This window comes from Genypterus blacodes, unplaced genomic scaffold, assembly GCF_046128005.1.
Source record: "Genypterus blacodes isolate CSIRO-AG114 ecotype Tasmania unplaced genomic scaffold, CSIRO-AGI_Gbla_v1 ptg000058l_1, whole genome shotgun sequence".
NCBI classification, from domain to species: domain Eukaryota; kingdom Metazoa; phylum Chordata; class Actinopteri; order Ophidiiformes; family Ophidiidae; genus Genypterus; species Genypterus blacodes.
The window spans coordinates 6,294,056-6,309,873 of record NW_027466870.1 but is presented as its reverse complement, the minus strand read 5'-3'; the positions used below and the strand labels follow the sequence as shown (position 1 = coordinate 6,309,873).

Here is a 15,818-nt window from a genome sequence, read left to right as displayed (position 1 = left end):
TTTTAATGAGCATCGTTGCTAAGTGACGGGCAGATCCAATATCCAGAACATTTATTCCATCAAGGGGAAACAGATGCCAAGAATAACTCTGTCTGCAGAAATATAAAGAGAACATGAAAGAGAAATAATGAAGGTTAAAATGGTTAGATAGTCCCGTCAGCTTGGGCTTTACAGACACACACACACACACACAGACATCAATAGTTCCCAATCCAGCCCAGGCTCTCTAAAAACCCTGTTTGCAAAGGTCAGGCGAGGCAACTTCTGTCTTTCAAAACAAGTCAAAAACAAAGAGGCAATACATGATGATATAGAGAACACTGAGCCATAATCACCATTAAACAATTTACCAGGAGAAGCAAGCCTTTGAAAAAGCCTTTCACATCCAACTCAGGGTTTGGCATGAGGCCTGCATTCAGGTAGAGGTCATCCAACCGGTTGTATTTGAGGGCGGTAACAAAACTCACTGATATTTTATTCTTTCAGGCCATGTAGCTTTAGTTATTGATCAATTGGGGATAACTGTTATTGCTATTATGTGTTAATTAGCTTATGACATCTAACCCGTGGAGCCATCAAGGAAGAGTCCCTCCAAGTGTCACAAACACACTTTGTTCAGCATTTCAATATAAATAATATATCACACTAACCTCATATATAAAAGAAAACAGCAGGGAGCGTCAGTCATTAAAGTCACATTAGTACAATCAAATCTGTAATCTTCTGGTATTTAAGGTAAGTGTAACGTCTGTGCTGTCTTAATAAATAAGATGAAGCTCTTTGGATGATAAGTAGACAACAAAAGTGTCATTTTATTTGCAGGACATATTTTACCAGGAGAGGGCAGTGTGCACTGTTTCATATGAAGCTTCAAGTAATGAAACAACACAGTGTGATGGAAACCTGAAAATGCTTCGGACAGCTTTGTTTTGCCATTTCTACCGTCAGTCTGCTTTGACTTCCTGTTTCTTCTCACCTGAGTTTGACCTCATGTGCAGTATTAATGGCTGAGCTGACGCGGCGGGTGTCTGTCTGCAGCAAAGCCACCTGCTTTGGACTGAGAGGTGAAGAGGGCAGAGTGAGCAGCCTGGGCCATTTGTTGGTTCTTTCAGGCAATAGACACAGCTGTCAAAAGCTGTCAAAGCTGACAAAGTCCAACATCACTGCAGGGAGATGAATCCGGAAATAGTAATATACTTTTTGATTATTTGCTACCACATTTTCCCATATCAGTAGTGAATGTAGAGTAACTTGGTGTGGAGTGCTTGTTGGTCCACCTGTTTTATTTGCAAGAAACAAATTATGCAAATCATAGTAGTGGGAAATGGGGGACAACAATGAAAGACATCGTCATGCATGATGTCACAGTTGTTTATGACATAATAACCATGAGTTCTCTGTCAGGCTGGCTTAGCAGTAAGCGTGAATAAAGGTCAGGGTCAACAGAATGAGTGAGTTGGCACCTATGTTCTTCAGCCTGTGTTCGCTCAGGCCAGCTCTTGTTCTCCAGGGGAAAGCAGCATGAAAGTTGAAGGTGATGAGATGTTACAGGTGGGTCAGCAAGGAAAAGTTGTTATTGAAGGTGAAGAAGGTAAGCAGGGAGGAAGGTGGGGCAGGGGAGGCTAGGGTTTGAGATCATGGGTAGTGCTGGGGTGAATGGAGGGGAAAGTAGGGGAAAGCATCATTTTTATTATTATACTATGGCAGCAATTACAGTTCATCCTCCTCAGACTGCAGCAGTAGAAGCTGCACAATATTAGCAATTATATATAAACTGTACCGTAACAATCAGCACCTAAGTGTAAAACTGGGCCTTCATTTGTGCCTCTCACTGTGTGAGCCGACACCACAGTGGCAGTAATGATATTTAACAACCAAGCAGATAATTTGATACGTGACTTTTATTCATGATCCTTTTCAGCCTTGATGTGATACAATACGTCTTGCAGCTGTTAATAGCTTGACATTTTTGGGTGATAGCCATATGAATGCTGAGAGATGTTATCCTGCAGTGAAGATGTCAGCTTTCAGAACGGCCTGTTCCTGGATCGTGTGTTGATCAGTCCCAGGACGGAGAAGGCACTGGCTGCCGCCGTCACCAAACTGATGGCCCCTATGGCCCGAGTAGCCTGTGAACACAATGCAGGGGCAGAGGAGGTTTACTGATGCATTCAAAACAATACAAAGAAGCCACACGTCTTTGACATTTCTAGACCAAGTAGTAAAAGTATTCATCATGTTATGTTTCACGTTTTCACAGTGTAAACAGCTGCAAATGTCAGATATGCCCCTCAGAACAGTATGTGTGTAAGATGTAGACAATTTCTATACTTGATTTATTTCTGCTGTGTGTTACAGCTGTGCCCAAACTCTGTCAGGTTCTGTAAAGTGTTTCAATCCTGTCAAACCTCTCCCTCATCTCAGACCAAACAGATAACAAGTCAAATCTCGCTCTACAATTGGCCAGAGGAGAAATCACACCTAAAGGCATAATTTCATCTGTTACAGAGACACTGAGAGACATAATGAGATGTTTTATTTTCTAGTCTACAGTCAATTTCCCATCAGCAAATTTAGTAAATGAAATCCAGTTTAGGTCTTGTCCTATTCAAAAAAGTTTTTTGACAAGCAGGGATTGTTTGATAAAGTTTAGAGTGTGTTTTTGGACAGACAGGTTAGTATCACAGCCTGATGAGACAAATAAAACAGAGAAAACAGACCTGCTCAGACACCCCCTCCCCGTAGCGCAGAAGGGTAACAAAGTGCTCGCAGTTACTCCCCAGCAGGTCGTAGGACACCTCCTGGCCAATCAGGACTTGTGCTCGCTGGATGATTTCGCAGACGGGCAGGGGTGTGTGGTTATGGTCGTATTTATTGTTGACACGGTATGAGTCACTTCCCACAACCTCCTTCAGCAGCTGCATGCGGACCACTGCCTTCCTGCTGAAAACTGACTTCACACTGGACATGGCTGCTGCCTGGCTCTCATCTGGGGAGGAAAAGGAAAGGCCACAGGATACAGGTGAAAAGCACTGACAGAAAACAATGAGCTACTTATCATCTTAAGCTTTCCAATCACAGATCTGCACTGGGCCTGGCTGTTTCTGCATTTAGATATCATCAGAGAGGTGGAAAGAGTGCAAATATTATTCCCCATGAATGATGCAAAGAGAGGCAGGTGGTTACTAGTACAATTTGGAGAACCTGCGAGGTTGGGACTCACAAACATAAATTTCATAAATGATGAGATTAAATTTACACACAATAACATTAATAGCTGGATAAAGAAACCTTTGGCTTAGTTTCCTTACTGAACTTGATTATCAACAGATGGATAAATACATCAAGTGCTTCAAGAGTTTATGTTGTCATGTTTAACTATAGTGCCCCCATCAGTCCAATCACTGTAATAACATAGACATGATCACTTAAGATTATCATCCATCTCATCACATGGTTTGAAATATGATAATTAGCTGATTCCAGGTCAGTGGGAGCTGCTTTCTTTAATTGAGTTAAGCCTGGGTAAACTACAGTTTAGGAGGCTGTCACTGACCAACAGGGGTTAAATTGATGATGTAACCATCTCCCAGGTAGAGAGCCCAGTGCTGATAGGCTGGTCTGAAGATCTCAATGAGGTCACCAGGCTGGGGGTCACCAGAGGGATCAAGACGGTCAGGGTCATTTGAGGCCATCTACATAGAGAAACAGAGGAAGAGGAATTTATAAAATTATGTTTTTAATCATAAATATCAAACATTTTAAATGAAATAACTGGGATTCATTACAGTTAAACAATTACATTAGATTAGATTACTTCCAATACATTGTAAAGATCCAGATCAACCTTTGTAAACATTACAGATATTACAACTTAAATATTTGTTAGTGTTACAGTTTAGGAAAACTAATAGCTGTTGACAAAGTTGCGAAAACAGGGAACAAGGAACACTGAATAATTCACTCACACATAACAATCTTTCCCATTTGAAGATCAAAGGGGTCACACTCATCATACCCTCTTACCCACTCACCTTAATATCCACAAACTTAACTTTGAAACAAACAGCATTCCAAGTGACTTACAGTAGAGTTTTGTTGTTGTTTATCCATCCCACATCATGCTTCCACACATTCTACAAAAGAAGGGAAAACACAGATGAAGGCTTGTTAACCACCGCAACAAATAAATAAAATGGAACCCACTGAAAGATCAGCAAATGAGAATGTGAGAAGTGAGAAACGTTTATAATGTCCTTTATCTTCAGCTTGGGATGACATGGTGTAGAAATAGTAAATTCCCAGAGAGAGAATGCTGGATAGAATGGTAGAATGTAAAGGACACACATACACTGACAGACAATACACACCAGGTCACACACAGACAGACAATACACAAAGACAATACACATATAAGCTCTTGTGTCACATATGTTGCCACAATAGCGACAACATAATGGGGAAGCTGACAGAAAAATAGTTTGAGCTTGACATTAAAAAACCGTTAAGAGGTCATTTGTCTCATAAATTTATACACTGAAACCGCTTTGATTCATAAATACAGATACTATCCAATACAACGACTTCTGACAAATCAATAATGATGATTATTAAAATGTAATTTCTGTCTCACGGCAACCACAGCACCGGCTGGATCTAAATGACACCTGGATGGAATGAAATCTATATCCGCCCAGGAGAGCAATTAGTATATCTATCTCATCATTAATGTATGATGCTGTAGTCCTGCTGAAAAAGAAGGCCGCATATTATTTGACTGAACAATAAACTTCATTAACATTGTAGGTATGCTACGGTCTGCCAAACACAATATGGTTTCTTCAGCCTTATGGAAAATACTGTGTGTAATACAACCATTATACATTTGACAGTAATGAAAGTTGTATTTCATTACTGTAGGAAAACTGCGGACAATATAGAAAATATAGAAATAATGTATCGGAGTCACTCTCAAAGTCCATATAGTTATATTATAGGATCACTATAGTGATTTCATCGAGGGTGAATGTGTGAATGATTACATTAATTCATGTCAGAGCTTCAAACAGCCAATACAAAGCAGCACATACACAGGAGGAATACTTACTCAAACACCAGTAGCTTTTTCTTCCTCACCATTTTAGTTCTCCATCATAAATCCACACATAATTTTAAAAAGCCAGGAGGAAAAAAACAAAGAGGTTGATCCAAAATTCCCGAGGTGATTAGTAGTTCGCAAATATCCCAAAGCCAAAGCAGAGGAGGCCGAGTGTTCTGCTGCAGGGTCGTTCACTGTCCACAGTATTCTGACTGGTGGGAGTCTGCCTGGGGCCACAACCACAGAGCTCGCTCTCTCGCTCTCTCTCTCTCTCTCTCTCTCTCTCTCTCTCTCTCTCTCTCTCTCTCTTTCTCTCTCTCTCTCTCCCACATACACACAGCAGCCACAGCTCTTTTGAATGAGCACTATCATGGGTTTCCACTTCAGACCACTGACACAAAATATAACATAGCAACCTTTCAGTCCTAGGTTTTCACAAAAACACCTGTAAATTAATAATCTCTTGTAGAAATATGTTCTACAAAACTGCCACAACTGCAGATTTAGACCTTGAAACCAATCTTACACATAAACAGATTCAGTTTATTGGTGATAGGAGTACTATTAAGCAGTGTAAGACATATGTGCAAAGGCTTTTGTGAAAGCACAGAATACAAACACTGTCAGGGAAATTTGCTCCAGGGCTTTAGCTGCACTTTAGTTCTTACACAAACTAACTTGTGAGGTCAGGAGTGTTTGTTTCCCTGACTATGCATATATCCCACCACAGCCACAAAGGGCCTTTATACAGGTGTTTGTGTTTGTAGTGCTCCTCCTAATCAAGAAACAGAATTTGAGGAGTAAATTGAGATGCAGTCCCACATCAAGTATGTAGGCTGATTTATAGTTCTCATCTCCCATCCTCTAGATCTGAAACTGGAGCCACATGGTCCAATACATGTGTGCCGTGCTTTTATTTTGAAAGTTGCCCCCGGAAGTGTCGCATGTTGTGGCTATCTGGTTACATACAGAGGATAACAGCCAGCCTGACAGCGCTACACACAGTATTGACTGGGCCACCTTGTTTTGTTCACCCTGCTGCGGGTTTATTTTGTGTAATGAAAAGAAGACACGGACCGTCGCAAGACTGTGGTGAGGAAATAACCTGTTCGCGGTGCTAACGCTAGCCTAGCTGCGCGGTGCATGTCACGTTAGCATAGCTGCGCGCGAGCTTCAGAACTCAGCGGTGTCCACATCAAAATGTCCCCGATGAAATTCGAGAGATACATTGAAGAACTGTTGCATAAACGGGTCTATAAAGAGTTTACACGCCACAGCTAAGGCAGGCGGGCGATTTCACGTGTAAGATAGTTAACACGCTGTCACTCACGCTAACTTGCCCAGCACCTAACTTTTGGTTAGATAACCTCAATAACTCGCCAATCACCCTTTAGCGTTACACAAACATCTCTAAATGAAAGCTAACTTCAAACTGGAAGCACAAGCTGTTTGAGCTATTTGGCATTGTGCATCGAAGTTCCCAAACAGTGAGTGTGATTTAAGCGTGTGTCAGGCTTGACCTTTGCTGTGTCTCTCACTGTGTGTTTGTGTGTGTGTGTGTGTGTGTGTAGATTGGTAAACTATGGCTGCAGCCCCTCCACTCAGGCGCACAGACTCGGAGAGAGGGGAGTTTTCTCCTCTCAAGCATTTTGTGGTGGCCAAGAAGAAGATCGTCGAAGTGTTTGAGAAGCTCCTGGACTATGTGAAGGAAACCTCCGAGTTTGTTGAAGGTGAGGAGCCTCCCTCATCATTTGTCTGTCATTTGTTTCTCAGCTTTGGTTAAAGGTTGTGTGTGTTTACCTCCTCTGTGTGTGCCGGACAGACACCTGTGAGAATAAAGCTTTGAAGAACATTTCAAGCCAAGATCAGAAGTTGGAGATTCAGGCGTATGCTGACAAACTGGTCATTATTAAGGAGGTGCTTGCACGCAGACACATGAAGGTGGCCTTTTTTGGCAGGTAAATTCATCCAAAGCCAGAATTATTAATGTTATGATACCAATGAACACAGTTGTTATGATTGGACTAATACACATTCACATACACGTACAGCTAACAATCAAATGACTTCACTGGCACACCCTAAGAAAAATGTGCTTTTGGTTTCTCTTCTCTTAAGACATGTATGTACTATGATACTCTCATGTTAAAGGAATCATGTTAATCCAGTTTAAGGTAGAAAGGCAATAGAAAATAAAGAGATTCCCTGTAATTTGTTGTACAATCTGTATTTCTTGAACCTTCTTATGTGAAGATTTGTGAGTTAATAATTTGGCTTTGTTCATAATCAGTGACTCTGTTCTGTTTGTTCCTAGGACCAGTAATGGTAAAAGCACAGTGATCAATGCCATGCTGAGGGACCGTGTGTTACCCAGCGGCATTGGACACACCACCAACTGTTTCTTGAGTGTGGAGGGCACCGATGAAGACAAGGCCTTCCTCAAGACTGAAGGATCTGAGGAAGAGAAGAGCATCAAGGTTTGTACTTTTAATTATCATTTTGAACTTTTTAAAGCAACCAAGTGCTTCCAGTTCCCATAGTTACACAAAGTGATACTTGAAGAGCTCCGGTGGAAACCGGCTGTTGACGCGTCTGAACTCAGCTCCTCTTCTAGACTGATTGAGGACATTATTTTAAGCAAACATACACTTGGACCATCTGTTGCCATTGAGCAACAGAACACTAACATGATGATCTTGCTCTTCCTCACGTTTCTCTGTTGATGGAGTGGTCGTAGCACATAGTGAACATGTTAATCTTTAACTTGGTCCTATTATTGACTCCAAAGGGCAGTAGCACACTTAGCAGGCTGGGACTTATTAGTGGTTGTGGAAGTGTTATTGCACACAAATGGGTCACAGGAGCAGGGATATTAGTTGATAAGTTGAATTCCCTGCTCCTCAGCCTGACAACCAAGCTTATATCTCTTATTCTATATATTTGACATTTTCAAACCCAACACATATGAAGGTATCGGATTCTCCCTCTATGCATTGTTATTGTAACACTGGATGTGGTAGGTTGTTTTAATGTCAGAGTTTATTACGTAATCATGCCATAACATCAGTGTTAATCTGCTCTTGGTGTAGACGGTGAACCAGCTGGCTCACGCTCTGCACATGGACGAGAGCTTGGACGCAGGATGTCTCGTCCGTGTCTTCTGGCCAAAGACCAAGTGTGCCCTGCTTCGAGACGACCTGGTGCTCGTAGACAGGTGAGAGGACGTCTGAGCAGATCCCCACACCAGACCCTTAACACAGAAGGGAGGTTAGGACAACAACATTATTAGGCTCTAAGGTTCACAGCATCAGAAGAAGAAGACAGAGCCATGTGACGTTACTGAGAATGTTTACAAAGGAGATCTACTGCTCCTGCTGGAAGTGTGAATCTGAGGTGTGAAAGGTGAAATACGTTGATAAAATATGTGGGCACACTTCCTAAACCAGGTTAATCTCCGGTGTTAAGTGGTTTATCAGGGGCTTATCTTCAGGCCCACTACACAGCTGAACCCTCTTAGGATACTATTGTACGGCAAACACGCCTAACGTTTTGTTTTGGTTGAAGAAATGTGAAACTGGGTCAGTTTTAACCAGCGCCCCCCACTCTGTTCTGTTGACTACAAACAGTTCCCGGCTTTCACCGCGTCCTGCTTTGGAATATGAATGAACTTTCCCTTCTTGAAGATTCTCTGCTCAGTCCAGCTGTGTGTAATTGTTGTAACATTGAGCGTTGAGTGTTGTTGTTTGACCTCTTGACCTCCCGTTGCCCTCGCTAGCCCTGGGACAGACGTCACAACACAACTGGACAGCTGGATTGACAAGTTTTGCCTGGATGCCGATGTGTTTGTGCTGGTGGCCAACTCTGAATCCACACTCATGAACACGGTAATCTCTCCACTCCAAATCCACTCTGGCACCAGCAGCTCAGCCCCATCAGGCTTTAAGTTGAATATAATGTCATGTAATGGGAAAATGTTTGAGTCATAATATATATTTATCACTATTATTTTAGCCAACTAAACATTAGTATCTTAACATTGTATACTTTTATGTTTTAGCTGTCTCTTCAGTCTAAACCTGTTTGGTTCAGTTAGTAAACCAAAGAGGCCCCAGTAGCTGTTTCCTGTGCTGTTTACTGTATATTGCGACCAGCGCACACCGGCCTGCTGGCATTTGTGTCGCTCAGGTATTCATGCTATGTGAGAGAGGGCACGCAGCCACAGCGCTCCTCCGCTCTACAGCTCTAAAAGGGAACGCACAAACACATTCCCCACAGTGCATTTCCATGGAAATGAACCCCGGGGTCTCACATTATTTATTTCCATGTAGGTTACTGAAAGATACAGATAATAAAGCACTGAAAGAAAGTGTTCATGTGTCAGTGAGGGCTAGAATCCCAGCTGTGTTTCAAACCCCAACCTTTTACTCTGTCTAAATGAAACGGATATAAACATACAGAGGTTTGGGTTCATTTTCCTGGACAGTGCAGAGGGTAAAGGGGATTTCAGGGGGTATAGATAATGGCATTAAATAATGTTTTGTTCATTAATTTGACAAACAACTCATTTATTCTCCCTTCACCTTTCGGTCGTGTAGGAAAAACACTTTTTCCACAAAGTCAATGAACGTCTGTCACAGCCAAACATCTTCATTCTCAACAACCGCTGGGACGCCTCAGCAAATGAGCCAGAATACATGGAGGATGTGAGTCTGTGTCCTCTTCTTTTAAATCATATTAATGTGTAGGATTTCAATTCTGTCAACATGCAGTTCGTTGTCTCGCTTTCAATTATTGCTGAAACATTCCTGATGTTGCTGTGGCATAATGTGACTCCTCCTCCTCCAGGTGAGGAAGCAGCACACGGACCGCTGCATCAACTTCCTGGTTGAGGAGCTGAAGGTGGTGGACCGTGAGCTGGCGCCCAACCACATTTTCTTTGTCTCAGCCAAAGAGGTGCTGAACTCCCGCATGCAGCGAGCACAGGGCATGCCTGAATCTGGTGAGCCTTCATGTTACACAGCTTGGAAACAATTATTGGGACCCTATTTTGTAGCACCATTGTGAGGCAAACTGCTCCGCTTCTCAGATGTTTTTTAATTTATTGAAACGGCCACGTTTGTATGTAAACATTAATCGATGTGATTGATTTTAATATTTGTGTAATGATAATGGTGCTGTATTTAACTTTTTGTTTTTTTAACCAACAGGTGGTGCCCTTGCTGAAGGCTTCCAGGAGAGACTAAAAGAGTTCCAGAGCTTTGAAAGGACATTTGAGGTGTGTGTGTGTGGCTGCGTGTGTGTTTGTTTGTTTCAGTATCCTCTCCTCGTCTTCCTCTTAAATGTATTCATAAACCTCCCAAAGTTAATCTCTTTCCGGTCTGAAGAGAAAGTAACATCTGTGGCACAACATTAAATACCCTCTAATACACTCGCCACCTACAGGGAACGTAATGGAGACTCATGTCCTGGTGTACGTCTGTAGTAGGTGTTGAATCACGTGCACTCAATCACAGCTGACTATTTACATGTGAAGCTGCAGCTGATAAACTCTGAGCCGGGTTTATCACAAAGACCTAAGCAAATCATTTGTCAGTCTGTGTCTGATGCCTCTCCCACAGAAGGACAACCACGCAACGGCTTCCTGTCAAGCTACGAGCCAAAGTGTGTGTGTGTGTGTGTGTGTGTGTGTGTGTGTGTGTGTGTGTGTGTGTGTGTGTGTGTGTGTGTGTGTGTGTGTGTGTGTGTGTGTGTGTGTGTGTGTGTGTGTGTGTGTGTGTGTGTGTGTGTGAGTGTGAGTGTGAGAGAGTGTGTGTGAGAGAACCTGTAGTATTCTTATCATACTGTTTGTCTAAAGAAGCCGTATCAGTGAGACACAGTTGAGGTCCCGGGTGCTTTGGCTGGACTTGGGTTCTTCAGTTTATATTTCTCTATAAAGCACTTTCTTCCAGCCTGATGGCCTCTAGACCGATCACTGTGCCTTTTCCATCAACTTGCGTCTTCATTGCTGAAGTCTAGATTCACTAAGGCGAGGACATCCGTATCTTTGTGTTCCACTTTCATTTTGTCCCGTCTTTGTTGTGATTGGTGGATTTCTTTGCCTGTGTTCTTTGCTGCATTATGTTGAGTTTTGTTAATGAGTTGTGGGAATTTAAATGGGTCCATACAGGGAGGGAACTAGAGTGAGATCTCTTTTCTGTCCTCAGCTAAAGAAGTAAATGCAGCACAGCCTTATCTGAAGTGCACTTACTTGTGAATTATGACTGTGGTTGAAGAGTGCTCAAGACAATAGAGAGACTGAATTGTCATGTAAAAGTGTAAAGAAGGCTGTGCATGTTCTTATTACTTAATTCTTTACAGCCACTGTTAAAAGAACAACAATGTTATTTATCCCTCCACCCAATATTCCTTATATCTTATTAGGAAATGTCTCTAGTTTCATTTGCATGTTTGAGTGTCTTCTCTTTATGTGTTTGTATCATTTTGCTAAACCCTCCCAACACATTACTGTGACATTACTAAAGTGGGCTGTGGGACTCAAGGTAAACACTCTGCTGCTGCCTTTTTCACATTTGTTCTGTTTTCCGTTTCCTCTCCTGAGTTTCAGCAGCAGGTGTCTATCTTGTTTACTGTACGTCCCCGCTGGGGTCGTGCCCCCTCGCGGCAGCAGCCCCTAGAATCCTCACAGTAACTTGTGTGTTATGGCCTCGCAGGAGTGTATCTCGCAGTCAGCAGTGAAAACAAAGTTTGAGCAGCACACAATCAGGGCCAAGCAGATCACAGAAAAAGTCCAGGGCATCATGGACACCATCAACATCGAGGCGGCAGAGAAGAGGTGGGTGTCCGTACGTTTCTCTCTCCTGCTCCTGAGTGGCTTGGTAGGGTTGACCTTTGACCTTTTCTGGACATCGCATATTACTCCCACTGTTCTTGTGTGACTTCACAAACATCTTAAAGTTAGACTTGATCACAGAGATGAAGTTATCTTGCACTTCACATATTCTAACATAATTGACTGTGAAGATGGTTTAGCTGCTCCTTTTGTGTTTGTGACAACATTTCCTCTGGGGGGGTTCAGAGTGGCTGCTCTGGAGGACAGGGAGTATCAGATGGACCGGCTGGACTTTGTCAGGAATCAGCTTAGTTTACTGATCGATGACATCAAGAAGAAGATCAAAGCCATCAGTGAAGATGTGGAAGCAAAGGTAAAGCAGACGGCAATAAACTAAGAACTTTAATATGTCAACCTCTGCAAATGTGTGGAACTGTTACTGGAAAAGAAACACAAAGATTTCTCATACCCTGCTGAAGGTCCTTGTGCAAGGCACTGAAGCCTGCATGCTGTACTGTTGCTGACCGATAGCCTGTTGTGTTTCCTTCAGGTGTCCAGCGCCATGGGGGAGGAGATCTGCCGTCTCAATGTAATCATTGAGGAGTTCCACACGGACTTCCATCCTTCACCTCATGTCCTCAAGATCTACAAGTCTGTGAGTAGAGGCACCACCTCAAAAACTCTGTTCTTGTTCAAGCAAAATAGTCACACACACCAAGAATGCCACACACAGCAGCTGCACCCTGCTGGATATCATCCACTGTGCCATCTTCTCACAGTGGGACTTGCTCTGTATTCCGCCTCTCTATTGACTGCTCTTCACCTGACCTCTGACCCTCTTGGTGTTGTTAGGAGCTGCTGGCCCACGTGGAGGAGGGAATGGGCAAGAATCTGGCCTACCGATGCTCTGACGCCATCAATGCCTCAGTCCAGTCCTCTCAAAAATACATGATAGGTAATCAAACTGCAGACACAGAGTGGACAAAAGCCCACTAAGGGAATGCTGGAGAGTTAAGAAAGCGATGCCTAAATAGAATACTTGTTTCTGTGTTGTAACTGAATTCTCCCTTTGGTTGTTGTTGTGTCTCATTGTGCAGAGAGCATGGTCCCTCTGCTGCCCTCCTCTGTTCAGACTCAAATCAACATGCTGGTGCCCTGCAGGAAGTTTGACCTGAGTTATGACCTCAACTGTGCCACAATATGCAGTGACTTCCAGGAAAACATTGAGTTCCAGTTTTCTTTTGGCTGGACCGCATTAGTCCACCGCTTCCTGGGCTCAGCTAACGCACAGAGAGCCCTCAGTCTGATGGACAAGAACTTCCAGGTACAGGATGGACAGACAGACAAAGAGACAGACAGACAGACAGAGTTTCATTATGTCCAGAATTATTTTCACCTTTGATTTGGTCTTGTTAGATGGGTTTAGCAAGTGTCAAAGAATCTGTAAAGGACTCTTCTTGTGCTTCTGCTGCCATCTTTAGTCTTCTCAGCCAGCATTGCCGCTGGTTGTCACGCCGCTATCGGGACCGCCCTCCCTGGTCGCTCCTCCCAACCAGGAGAAAGCCGTCATGACCCAGGAGGAACTGATGTTGACCATGGTGAACAACGTGGCTTCACTCACTTCTCGCACCTCCATGAGCGTGGTCATCGTAGCTGGAGTGGTACGTGGCCAAAACACATCATGACTTGTGTTCTGTGTTTCAGTTCAGAGTTTTATTTTGAAAGGAAAAATAATCTCCTATTTATTGCCTCTTGAACATACTGGGCATGATTCATGTATTTATTTTTCAAGGTGTGGCGAACAATTGGCTGGCGTGTGATCGCCCTGTCGGCCTCGCTCTACGGGCTGCTGTACCTGTATGAGAGACTCACCTGGACCACCAAGGCTAAGGAGCGCACTCTGAAGCGGCAGTTTGTGGACTACGCCACCGAGAAACTGCAGCTCATCGTCAGCTTCACCAGCGCAAACTGCAGCCACCAGGTCCAACAGTAAGTCCTGATGCCTCCAACCTTCCTTATACTGACACACACACACACACACACACACACACACACACACACACACACACACACACACACACCACAGTCATCCACCCCTGTGCAGCTGGGCTGAATAAGTAAGCCATGCGGCACTGTGCCCTTTGTGTTTCCAGGGAGATGACGACGACCTTTGCTCGACTCTGTCAGCAGGTGGACCAGACGCAGAAAGACTTAGAAGCAGAGATCTGCCAACTGACCTCCAAGACAGATCAGCTGGAGACTGTCCAGGGCCGCTCCAAGAGCCTACGGTCAGTGCAGTGCTCTGTTAGTGAGCTCAGACTGTGGTGTGCCTTTCTGGGCACACTGAGTGATAACCAGAGAGTTCAATGTGTGTCCATCATCAACTTTCTTCACATTGTTTTGTTGTTTTTTCAGACTTTTAAGGACCAAGTTTAGCCAAAGATCCTCGAATGAAGTTTTAGATAATAATAACAACAATAGTTTCCTGTCATGTGCTTTGTATGAACAAGTTTTAAAGGTAACTTCCTGTGTTTCCTCCTCAGACATAAAGCCACAGAGCTGGAGCGACAGTTGGAGACGTTCACACAGGAGTACCTGCAGCGTCATCAGTGACCTGCAGGACCGGCCTGCGTGTCTCTGTTCACTCTGGCTCCCGTCGAGCCTCCGGCCTCCCTCAGCAGGACGTCCCCTCGCTGGGCCTCCCCACCCAAACACACACACTCTCACCTGTTCAGTGTGGACCACAGAGCGGAGGAGGCTTCCATCAAATGGAAACTCCTCACTGTTGGATCATTCATCAAGTAAAAAAGTCAAATATCTGCTTCTCAAATGTGAAGATTTGTTCCTTTTCAGGTTCACAACGTTGTGAATTGAACATTTTCTTCAATATAATTAGTATTATTAATGTTACATTGTATATTCGGTATTCATGGTCAACAAACTAACTTATTCCTTTCTGCCCTGATGGAGAGAAAAGATGAAACAGAGTCACACCTCCCCTCCCTCCTCGTTTTGTGTTCATGGAACCAACTGACCACAGAACACAACTGCCTGTAGTACAAACAAGAACAGACTGGTGAAGTTCCGAGTCACTCCACAAGGGGGCATCACAATCCTTGGAGACCGTTGGGGTGCTATATTCTGACACTAACGTGCTTCTTTACTGTGAATATGCCTTTTGAACTAACTTTCTTTGGAGCAAATGAAGTTAGTGTGTCTGTCAGATTATGTTGAGGAATAATTTAAATCTAATTTTAATAATGATTCAGAAATGATTTGATCTGGCTAATTTCTCTCGGTTCATGTTTCATTTTGTACCAGTCCAAACTGTAGATACATCTTAAGAAAATGTCATTTTTTTACTGACATTTCTACCCAGTGGACCCGACCCAGCATGATCCAGCAATCTGCACTTTGTAAAAAATGTTTTCTTTTCCTATATTTGAGTTGAAATACCTCTAGACAGAATTAAATATGCTATGATCGACAACAAACCTTTTTAATGCATTTATTTGAAGCTTTTCCTCCCCAGAGTGTGTTAAAGTCACATGAACAAAGAAGATTTCATGATGGTAAAACTTGGTTGCTGTGGTTGTGAGAAGCAACAATAGTTTAGTTTATAATATTCCACATACTGGTCAGAGAATAGAATAGATTGCCTTTGAATGAATAGACTTAAGTATATTATTCAACCTGATATTCATTATTAATGGTATTTAAGTTCCAATTCAAGCAGTAATCTATCATTTTGTGGCATTCCACCCAAACAAACCTCTGCTTATTGAACATTCCTTCTCATGTAAATAAGTAAAAGTGCAAGAAATCAGCCCAAGTTGTATTTTCTTGGTTAAAAGCTTTTTTTATTGGTTACAATATCAACTCATGGCAACA

The 15,818-nt window shown here is 43.0% G+C and overlaps 2 protein-coding genes across 2 annotated transcripts; one reads left to right on the top strand and one right to left on the bottom strand.

Moving 5' to 3' along the window:
• Positions 1-1,926: 1,926 nt before the first annotated feature.
• Positions 1,927-5,420, bottom strand: plaat1 (phospholipase A and acyltransferase 1). Its single transcript, XM_076153445.1, has 5 exons — positions 5,108-5,420; positions 4,087-4,136; positions 3,557-3,695; positions 2,721-2,989; positions 1,927-2,129 (listed from the first exon to the last, which is right to left on the bottom strand). The coding sequence occupies exons 2-5, from the start codon at positions 4,111-4,113 to the stop codon at positions 2,028-2,030; spliced, it is 537 nt and encodes a 178-aa protein (XP_076009560.1). The 5' UTR covers positions 4,114-4,136; positions 5,108-5,420; the 3' UTR covers positions 1,927-2,027.
• Positions 5,421-6,035: 615 nt separating this feature from the next.
• mfn1b (mitofusin 1b) lies at positions 6,036-15,421 on the top strand. The gene is made up of 18 exons (XM_076153312.1): positions 6,036-6,190; positions 6,670-6,828; positions 6,921-7,056; positions 7,413-7,575; positions 8,188-8,312; positions 8,874-8,982; positions 9,694-9,801; positions 9,944-10,097; positions 10,306-10,373; positions 11,809-11,930; positions 12,174-12,300; positions 12,478-12,582; positions 12,780-12,882; positions 13,025-13,251; positions 13,409-13,588; positions 13,720-13,916; positions 14,081-14,215; positions 14,471-15,421. Exons 2-18 carry the CDS (start codon positions 6,681-6,683, stop codon positions 14,538-14,540), a joined length of 2,277 nt encoding a protein of 758 aa, XP_076009427.1. The 5' UTR covers positions 6,036-6,190; positions 6,670-6,680; the 3' UTR covers positions 14,541-15,421.
• Positions 15,422-15,818: the final 397 nt, after the last annotated feature.

Coding starts and splice junctions, on each gene's coding strand:
- plaat1 (XM_076153445.1), bottom strand. CDS start 4,113: ATGGATAAACAACAACAAAACTCTACT. Junction 3,696..4,086: donor AACAACAACAAAACTCTACT/GTAAGTCACTTG, acceptor TTCTCTATGTAG/ATGGCCTCAAATGACCCTGA. Junction 2,990..3,556: donor CATCAATTTAACCCCTGTTG/GTCAGTGACAGC, acceptor TTTCCTCCCCAG/ATGAGAGCCAGGCAGCAGCC.
- mfn1b (XM_076153312.1), top strand. CDS start 6,681: ATGGCTGCAGCCCCTCCACTCAGGCGCACAGACTCGGAGAGAGGGGAG. Junction 10,374..11,808: donor GCTTTGAAAGGACATTTGAG/GTGTGTGTGTGT, acceptor ATGGCCTCGCAG/GAGTGTATCTCGCAGTCAGC. Junction 12,883..13,024: donor CTCTCAAAAATACATGATAG/GTAATCAAACTG, acceptor CTCATTGTGCAG/AGAGCATGGTCCCTCTGCTG.